This window comes from Austrofundulus limnaeus, unplaced genomic scaffold (assembly GCF_001266775.1).
Source record: "Austrofundulus limnaeus strain Quisiro unplaced genomic scaffold, Austrofundulus_limnaeus-1.0 Scaffold36, whole genome shotgun sequence".
Lineage (NCBI taxonomy): Eukaryota > Metazoa > Chordata > Actinopteri > Cyprinodontiformes > Rivulidae > Austrofundulus > Austrofundulus limnaeus.
The window spans coordinates 595,299-605,622 of NW_013952438.1; the positions used below are offsets into that span (position 1 = coordinate 595,299).

The following is a 10,324-nucleotide window of genomic DNA, read 5'->3' on the forward strand; positions in this document are numbered from 1 at the left end:
TTGTCTCTCATAGTTGAGGTCTACCTATGATGTCAATTACAGGCCTCTCTCATCTGTTTAAGTGGGAGAACTTGCACAATTGGTGACTGACTAAATACTTATTTTCCACCATTATTTGCAAAAAAATTCTTTTAAAAAAACAAGACAATGTGATTTTTCTAGATATGTTTTCTCATTTTGTCTCTCATAGTTGAGGTCTACCTATGATGTCAATTACAGGCCTCTCTCATCTTTTTAAGTGGGAGAACTTGCACAATTGGTGACTGACTAAATACTTATTTTCCCCACTGTATGATGGAAATTTAATAAATTTAATTTTATGACATTTTATGATAGTGCCTGCGGTGAAGCTTTAGAAAAATCTATAGTACTTTGTAGAGAGGAGGGTCCAGCTTCATGTTTTGGTAAAGGAAGTGAGACATCTTGTGGCAGCTAAGTGTTTACAAGCAGCAACAACCACAAATCATCTCTGAAACTGTATTTGCTTTATAAAAACATCTTAAGATCCTTATTGTTTCATAACCCACATAAGCCATATTGGGGCCCCAACTCCTAACACTGCTGTTTTATTATCTTTCAGCATTTTTAAAAGCTCCCAGCTACTGTTGTCTTTGGAAAAATACAACTTTTTTATGACAAAACTGCAAGGCGTTATAAGAAAACTGTTAAAAAATGAGTTGCGTGGGGCTTTACAGCTTGTAGCGCTGGGCGGTACGACTAAAAATTTGTATCACATTTTCTTTAAAAGATTCTGGCGGTTTCACTGTATTTTTATTAACTTTTTATTTTTTCCCCTATGATGGCTTTTAAATATGTTTGTTGCTTATTTTACTCTCAGGAGAACAAGGCTTTAAATCAAGACAATATATAAATGAATCAGTATGAAATAAAGAATGTAAACTCTTTTTATTGTGCAGCTGCAAAAAAGCAACATATGAATGAGGTAGTGTGATCCTTCCAAAACAGAATGAGCTTACATCCTATCCAATTGGCAAGTGTGCACAAATTGTTGCAGTTTTGTAGGGTTTATGTTTCTTTATGACATAGTTAATGTGAAATTAAATTCTAAGACATTTTTATTTTACAAAAGGATAACTTTATTATTGTGAGATTATACGTTTTACACACAAATATTGTTTTTCTTTTCTTGGTAAAGAATTTTAAACACCTTGCAAATATAATTTAATGCTCTACTGAACCACAGCTATTTGTTATATTAGTGAAAGTGAAATAACAGCCATTATTTATGTATTTTTTTTCTGTAGCTGTTTATTTGTTGAATTATTTTTCAGTCACTTTAAAATTATACACTTTTTATGTTAATAAAAAAATTGTGATAATCAAGATTGGACGATATGAAGAAATCAATAATGATTTTTTTTTTGCCATACTGTCCAGCCCTACTATGCATAGATGTTGTTACTGCATTCATAAAGTTGCTCCACCACCTGCTTTTCCAATCATATGTTGTCTCTCGAGAAAATGCCTGTTCAAGCTGTGCATGAGCCTTGGGCTTAACTGTTTCACTGCTGCTACCGGTTGATGACAGCGTTGAACCTGATGACTGTATCAACATAAATTCTTTGTATTTCAACACGTTTTCTGCTGAGGTGATGGAATAAATTGCTAGTGTTACCACCACCGACAGCAACAGTGGCATGACAAACTTTACAATATGCACTTTTGGTCTGCGTCTGTTTTTTTTAAAACCAAAAAACTTCCAAACTACAGACACAGCTCCCGTTTTGAGCACAAATTCTTCATTTATATCTTCATCTTCTTTATCTGCCGTGTGTTTTCTGTTCTTTACTCCAACTTACAACCAGCTATTAGCTAATAGATTGTTAGCAAAAATACCGTTGCAGTGGTGTTGTTTCATGCAGCGCTTCTAGTGATGAACAATATAACAAATTGCTGCACGTTGAAGCATTAAATCTGTTTTCTCAGCTTTGTCGCAGTGTGGTGGTACATTCACACCGTAGGGGAAATTAACAATATAAACAATAATATAAATAAAATGTGTAAAATGCTCTTCAAGTAAACAGCGTAATAACACTGCATTACTGTCTAAACAACAGAGTTTCTGTGAGTACCATTCATGAGAGCCTGCTGAAGCACAGCAGAGAGGGAGGGGAATCACCCACCACATATGCTCCTTCACATTTTTAAGCTAGCTTTGTCAAATCACATTTTGTTTTAATAACTTTCTTTTCCTCTAAATTCTGAATTCTCTCTGAAAAATGAAGGTTGCTCTCACACTGACCTGCAGTATTAGAGGGGGCAGCAAAGCTGAAAGTGGACCCTGGTGCTGCAGCGCTTGTTGTGGTCGTCCCAAAACCACCAAATGTTCCTGGAAAACAAAGCGAACGACAATGAGCATTCTGATGAAAGAAGTGAGAGGAGAAAAAAGGATGAAAGGAAAATGGCAAGAAATCACTTAACATAAACCATAAAGAATATGGTAGAAACACATCTTTGGGACAAAACATATTAATAAAAACTGAGTTTTATGTAAAACACAGGTGAAAATGTGCCAGATTTTCAGTCATTAAATAAGACAAATGCATAAACATGCATGCAAATTAAATGAAACTTGATTGATTAATAAGAATCACCAGGAGAGATGAAAACATAAAATCATTGCACCACATGGAGGTGGATAAAAAAAAGAAAAAATAATAATATTTTACAAACACAAAACATACTTAATCACTGAGGTCATCTACCTGTGCCAGCCAGACTATTACCAAAATTGAAAACAGTGCCAGCAGTGGTTGCTGCACAAAAGCACCCTGCATTAAAGCTGATTGCTGCTGGGTTGGCATTTAAACCAAACCCCCCAAAACTAAACCCACCAGCCGTGGTGTTTCCAGCTCCAAGCCCCCCAAATCCTGCAGCCAAAGCAGGCAGGCAGCGGGAAAGAGAGAGTGACATGGAGGAGTTAAATGACACAATGCCAGAACTAACATTATTGCTAAAACAGTCTTCAAGGGACTTAAAAAAAACAGACCAACCAAAATACAAAACAAAACAAGGAAACATTGCAACAGCTATATGCTTTAAAAATATGCATCTTACCAGTGTTGGTGGAGCCAAAACTAAACCCAGTGGCTGGTGCAGAGGTGGTGGTCGCTGCCCCAAAACTAGGAGCTGTTAAAGCTTTTTTTCCAGACAAACAGAAAACAAACAAGTTGTCAAAACATACATGCAAATAAATTAGTTTGTACCCTTACAACTCATTGGAAAAAAGATTTAGTCCTTGTGAAAAGTGATTCAGTTAAAAGTAACCGTCTATATCAGCGTGCCTTTAATATATAATAGAATAAATAAAAATGTGAAATGAAATTAAGGTTTAATTTACAACAATATGTATGCTAAGATAGAATGGAGAGACTTGTTGGTATCCTTAAGAGATATAAATGCAGATGGTAGGGGTTGGCGATGCATCGAATATACTCTATGTATCCCGAGTTTTTCAATGTACGATGGTTAAAATGGCTTTTATCGCAACCATCAAGTATAAATTATCACGCAAACAATAAGCTGCGTCCCTGCAAGTTTTGCATTTCCGAAACACTTGAACGCATCACTAGCCCCCTCCTCTCTGGATACAGAGAGAGGAGCATGCGTGCTCAGGGAAAACATGGTGGCAGCGGGAGATCCCGGGTGAGCATGTGAATGAGACTAAAACTGAAGACAACTCAGATGAACTAGTTCTGTAGAGAAACAGCACTGTATCAATAATCTGACAGTGGTTTGGATTTCATAAAGAGAACGTTGAAAAAAATGCGGTAATTTGCAAAAACATGCAGGTCTGGATCAGTCAATTTTACCGTCACTGTTTATATTTTATATATATATTGCTGTATTTTAAAGCCATCAAATTTTTTGTTTTTAAATTTTTTTATATTAAAAGCACAAGAGCACCTTTTTAAATTTCAATGGTTTACTTTTCCCTTTTGCTTGATGTACTTTTTTGCTGCTATGGTCCATTTATTTTTGAATTTATTAAAGATCTAGAGTGTAGACAACAAAAAGACTGGCAATAATTCCATTTGTAAAAAAACTTATGAGTGAAACTGATGGTTAAAATGGTTGAAATAAAACATTTATAATTGTTCAGATTCAGTATTCAAATTTTTTTCATCAATTTTCGAGGCATCATNGTCAGTAATTGCATTTGTAAAAAAAACGTATGTGTGAAACTGATGGTTAAAATGGTTAAAGTAAAACATTTATATTTGTTCAGATTCAGTATTCAAAATTTTACATCTTTTTTTTTTATAACTTTTTCATTGATTTTGGAGGTACTGTAAATTCGTGTATTGTGATATAGCCAAAAATTATTGGGATATAAGATTTTCCTCATATCGCCCAGCCCTAGCAGATGGTAGAAAAAAATAAAATCGAAGGAAACCATCCAGTTCCAGTTGAACTCCAAGGTCAAGGTACATGACTTTCTGATCACTTTCTGATCGCAATATCTGTTAAATTTTGAATAATATCAGGCTTCATGGAAGACAACCCAGGATGTCTTCACTACTGACCAAAACAACCAGCAAAAAGGTAAACAGGAATCTGCCTGTTGACAAGTCCCAAAGCTTCAGGGACTGTTGTGGTGTTTTTTTTAATTACAAGGAAAAGGTACCAACAAATTTAACCATGTCTATATGTGAAGAGATCTGCATCTGTGACTGGTAACAACTACACTGGAGATTTGTAAAAGAGTTTCTTTTCAGCATGAACGTAGTTTTAGATGTCCAAAAAATGACCAGTCAACATTAGAAGGATGCATTTGTGAAAGCCCAATATACATAAAAGAAAAGCTCAAGTCAGGTAACTACTCTAGGTTTCCAGTCTAGTTACTAAATGTTGAAACTTTCTTACAAATGTGTTATGTGTGTTGTGTTTACTAATAGGAATGGTACATTTGAATAGCAAGGAGGAAGACAGTTGTGTTAGTTCATGTTCAGGACGAGTTTGTAAAACAGGTGATGTGCGAAATTCAGTTCCCCTGTGAAAATCGGATCCCCCTACCTGATCACTGGTTCAGGTAGGGGGAACAGATTTCCACAGGGAAACTGAATTTCGTACAACACCGGGACTTACTGCCGAACCCTGAGGAGGCGGTGGTGGTTGTAGCTGTCGGGTTGAAACCAAACGTTGTTGGAGCTGTTGTCTTGGCACCAAATGAGCCAAATGAAAACCCGGACGTGCCTTCAAAACAACACAAAAATACAAGTGTTGGGCTAAATCTCAGACTCAGATTCAGACTTTTACTGTTTAGCAAACCCAGCGTCATGTAGCAGCAACGATGCTAGTAAAGCCGGGAGGTTGTTTTGGACTAAAACGTGCACAAGATATTAAACGAGTTACCATATGTGTGACTAAATAAAGTTATAAATGAAAAAAAAAATGTGTCGTACCATAAGATAGTCATTAGTTTATTATTTGGCCATGAACACGTCGACGGTGTTACATCACAACAGCTGCCTTAGCTCGACATGTCATTGGCTCACTAGTACTAAATATTACAAATGCACTCACCATAAAGTCATGCAAATTTTATAATTGCATTCTACATATCCAGAGCCTAACAGAAAATACAAAATTTAAGTAAAGAATGCCCTTACTTGGCGCTGTGTTACTCGTGGCGCCGCCAAAACTGAACGCCATGTTGACAACCGCTGACTTTCTTCTTCGCTTTTTCCCTCCACTTCCGGTTCAGACAGGCAGCACAACACCGCCACCTGGTGTCCGGAATACAGAAAGCTACTGCAGGACTGCAGAGCAACTGAACTGTGCATGTTTTAGAATGACCTGAAAATTGGAGATCAAAACCAAAATTTTTATTTCTAAAACTATCACGTAACGAAAAAGGGGATGATAAAAACATAAGCTAACTGAGCTTAGAAACCATAGAAATGCCCGTTATTTAAATGTGGCATGTTTTATTGATTGATTTTAGTACAGTGTATATAAATATGTCATTCTTTGGCTAGCAGAGGTAACTTTTCTCTCTTCATATTCACCAAACTGAGAGGTGAAAGTTGTAATAAAAGAGGGGACAAGACACATCTACTCAAACTACTTTTTATTTCTGTGTACAGAGTAAAAACAGCAATAACAGTCATTTCATAACAGGCTGATAATCAGAGGAATTTTGTGGTTGTAGCAGTAACAATATTTTTACAAGACAATTGAAGAACTAAAATTTGGCACAAAGTAGCTCAGTTTAGAGTCTAAGTGGTGCTCTCAGTGTTTTGGTTTTGTCAGTGTAACAAAATATATCCTCTTTCATCTAAACTAGACTAATATTGTATAATACTGTGCATCTTGCTTTTAAAAAAACAAGAGTTATCTATTAAGTCAGCCCTCTTATTTTAAAACTACTAAATATCTCCATGATATTTATTGTCTTACTTCTGGGTTTTGTTATTAAATAGAATTGGATTAAACACTGATTCAAAGTGAAATAGTAAAATCAGATGAATAAGGAAAAAAAAACTATCTAATTTATACATTGATAACATTGTGTGAGTAATGGGCTGGGATGAAATAAGTCCTGAAATGTTACGACAAATAGAAACAACAATAAAAGCCGAGGCTCATCACAGTTTAACTTGAATCATTCCACAGCATGTTCTTTTTTTCAGTTGATATTACATCAAAAATGACCAGAAAACAAACATTTTCAGTCTCCTGGAAATACAGTAAAATACCTTTTATGAGTTTTATGTTCTATTTTCAGAAAAAAAAGCACTTGAAAGTCGATGGGCATGACACTTTCTTCATTAAAAAAAATAAAAGGAACAAAAATAATCCTGTTCCTTTTAAAACTACAGCATTTCTAAAAAGAAAGGGTTTTATTCTGAATACTCATGTTAGTAAAAGCATTTATAAAAAGCATCCATCAGGTTTTTAAGGCATTATGATGGCTGATAAAACTGTGGCTCATAAAACTACAGTTCGTAGCTCAAACTTAAATTTGTTGCTTGAACTGGATATGTTCTACATTCAAATATTTCTCCATTAACATACACAAAAACAAAAGGTTGCTTTATTTTACAAAAAAAATTATCCAAATACGAAGTGTTTTGTTTGACCTTTTTCTTTATCACACTGATAGGAATAAAGCAGCACAAAAAGCAGCACAAAAATCTTTCAGGTAACAATGACGAGTGCAGCTCTGAATGCAGTCTGAGCACAAACTAATGAACCACTAAAAGTTTTTGCAACACTGAATTTAGAGAAGGCACGCTGGAAAAGAATAATACTGAGCAGATTGTTACGACTCACAGCTTCACCTTTTTCCTGATTTACTAGTTTGACAGCATCTAATCAGTAACCCCCGAGAATATATAACCCCATAAAAAAACACTACATTTATAGATGTCCATACGCTGCATCCCTAAACGGATGTTTATCTGGAAGTGGTAAATTTATCTGAACGCACTGAGCTCAAAGTGACAAACAGATGGAGAGCACAGCACCAAGGACACATTTTGTTTTAGAGAAAGTGCTCTCTATATCTTTAATCAATAACTAGTGGGGAATAACTCCACAAAGTTAGGCATTAAGAAGTCAAACAATTTTTTTGTGTGTGCTAAATATGGACATTTTTACACACAAAAAACTATCATTTGTGTTCAAATTTAAATCTTTCTCTGCGAGCCCCTTTTTCGGCGACTTCCTCCTCAAGCCTGCGGGTCAGCTTTGGGTGTCATGCCGATGTAGTTTCCATTTTTAGGATCATCTATGTCTTTGACATTGGCTGGAGAGTAAGAGGTGCCGTCTTCCTTTGAAGTCTGTGGTGGAAGGAAGAAGAAAGTGGTGAAAAGTTGCACTTAAAAAAATTGTGATTTTTAAAAGGAAATCTGTAAAAATGTGTACTGTGCAAAAGTGATGAGGTCTCCATCTTTATCAGGAAAACAAAAGTATTTAAAAAATATGATACTGATTTTGTCTGTGTGTTCATTTGCCTGTTGTGTCAGCAAAATATCTCATCTCAACTGTGTGGATTTTAATGGAACCATTAGTACTGGATGTACATCTATAACTGGTTAATCTTTTGAGGTCAATCCAATTCAAGATGGCCACCACAGCTAACCAACATTTAAAGCACAACGTTAAAACTATGACTGATACACATTCCTCTAAGGAATCCTTGGCCTTATATTTCTTAAAATTTTGCTTCCAGGGAACCAAACATTCTTTATAAATTTCCTTGCAATCTTCTAAAGGCATCTTGATTTCTCCAAGGTTTTATAAAAACTGCTTGAAAGAGCTTTAAAAATCCCAGAGACCTATTGATGAAGACCATTTTAAATGATCAGAAGAAAGTCAGGCTCCGTCCATCCGTCCGTTTTCTTCCTCTTATCTGGGGTTGGGTTGTGTGGGCAGCAGCCTAAGCTGAGAGACTCAGACTTCCCTCTCTCCAGCCACTTGGGCCAGCTCCTCTGGGGGAATCCCAAGGTGTTCCCAGGCCAGCTGAGAACCATAGTCCCTCCAGTGTATCCTGGGTCTTCCTCGCAGCCTCCTCACAGTGGGATGTGTCCAGAACACCTCACCAGGGAGGCGTCCAGGAGCATCCTAACCAGATGCCCGAGCCACCTCAACTGGCTCCTCTCGACGTGGAGGAGCAGCGGCTCTACTCTGAGTCCCTCCTGGATGACCAAGCTTCTCACCCTATCTCTAAGGGAGAGTCCAGCCACCCTGCGGAGGAAACTCATTTCAGTCGCTTGTATCCGTGATCTCGTTCTTTCGGTCACTACCCAAAGTTCGTGACCATAGATGAGGGTAGGAACGTAGACCGACTGGTAAATCGAGAGCTTTGCCTTCTGGCTCAGCTCTCTTCACCACAACAGACCGGTACAGTGCCCGCATCACTGCAGATGCAGCACCAATCCGACTGTTGATCTCCCGCTCCATTCTTCCCTCATTCGTGAACAAGACCCTGAGATACTTAAACTCCTCCACTTGGGGCACGACTTCCTCCCCGACCCGGAGAAGGCACCCTACCCTTTTCCAGCTCAAGACCACGGTCTGGGATTTGGCTGCACTGATCCTCATCTCGGCCGCTTCACACTCGGCTGCGACCCACTCCAGTGAGAGCTGCAGATCACGATCTGATGAAACCAACAGGACCACATCATCGRCAAAAAGCAGAGATGTGATCCTAAGGTCACCAAAACAGATCCCCTCAACACCTTGGCTGCGCCATTGAGCTGAAAGTCAGGCTCATTTGAAGCAATGTAAAAGAACAAATGTGTTTGATAAAAATAGTACTGTAGGGAGATGACATTGCAATGAAAAACACTTCCTTTTCTAATAATCTTAAAGCGTGTTGGTATAATGAAATGTTAATCTGTTAAAACCAGAGGTAAAAGCTGTCTTTGTTCTGTGTATAGAAAAAATATAGGTAAATGGTGCATTATAGGGCAATGATTAATAAGACAGATTGATGAAAATCAAAAAGCATCAAAACAACAAAAAATAAAATAAATAAATAAAATAAACGAAACCAAACAAAACGATGAAGACTTACAGAATACAAAGCCTTGGTAAACTCAGTGCACTTAACTTCCTTCTGCACAGAGATACACAGTGATAACATGCTCAGTGCTATTAGTGGGTGGTTAAGCAAACGAACAAATGTGAATTAACACAAATTACTTATTAGAAGCAACATGCAAGTCGTTAAGAGTTAGGTTCAGCAACAAGTGGGAGGCAATACCTTCTGTCTGTGGGCCCGGAAGAGAAGGATGATGAAGATGAGCAACATGGTCCCACCCAGCCCAACAATAAAGAACGGAAAGTTGGACACCAGATTAACAATCATCAGCAGTTTCTGCACTTTTGCTGCAGATACATCATCAATCACCACACTCTGAGAAAAAAAACAAAACAGCATTCGTTAGATGACAATAAACTGAATGCGTAATATTCTTAAGTATTTATAGTCTTCACTGTAAAACCCAATAGCATTTCTTACTAATAGTTATTTGTTATCCAGTTACCGAAAAAGGATGTGTCGCCACAAGTTCAAGAAATTGACACTAATATTGCATGGCTGCACTGAGTTAAAATATCAACATACAGTTGTGGTCAAAAGTTTACATACACTTGTAAAAAAACATAATGTTATGGCTGTCTTGAGTTTTCAATAAGTTCTACAACTCTTATTTTTCTGTGATAGAGTGATCGGAACACATACATGTTTGTCACAAAAAACAGTCATAAAATTTGGTTCTTTCATAAATTTATTATTGCTGAAAATGTCACCAAATCTGCTGGGTCAAAAATATACATACAGAAACAAAAT

General features: G+C 37.0%; 2 protein-coding genes across 3 annotated transcripts in view; both read right to left on the minus strand.

Annotated features, from left to right (window-relative positions):
• The window catches only part of nup54 (nucleoporin 54), a 12,662-nt gene extending 6,922 nt beyond the window's left edge, over positions 1-5,740 (minus strand). The window contains exons 1-5 of one of the 2 annotated variants that reach the window (XM_014006487.1): positions 5,634-5,740; positions 5,110-5,217; positions 3,079-3,159; positions 2,856-2,891; positions 2,264-2,350 (exon numbers count right to left, since the gene is read on the minus strand). In XM_014006487.1, the coding sequence (XP_013861941.1) occupies positions 2,264-2,350; positions 2,856-2,891; positions 3,079-3,159; positions 5,110-5,217; positions 5,634-5,676 (355 nt within the window). In that variant the 5' untranslated portion in view covers positions 5,677-5,740. The remainder of the gene's footprint in view (positions 1-2,263; positions 2,351-2,855; positions 2,892-3,078; positions 3,160-5,109; positions 5,218-5,633) is intronic. The other variant, XM_014006488.1, reaches the window with a different exon arrangement.
• Positions 5,741-6,077: 337 nt separating this feature from the next.
• The window catches only part of LOC106516233 (lysosome membrane protein 2), a gene marked incomplete at its 5' end in the record, with an annotated part of 33,030 nt that continues 28,783 nt past the window's right edge, over positions 6,078-10,324 (minus strand). Inside the window, 3 exon segments of the mRNA XM_014006490.1 lie at positions 6,078-7,808; positions 9,548-9,589; positions 9,737-9,889. Of these exon segments, the coding sequence (XP_013861944.1) occupies positions 7,698-7,808; positions 9,548-9,589; positions 9,737-9,889 (306 nt within the window). The 3' untranslated portion in view covers positions 6,078-7,697.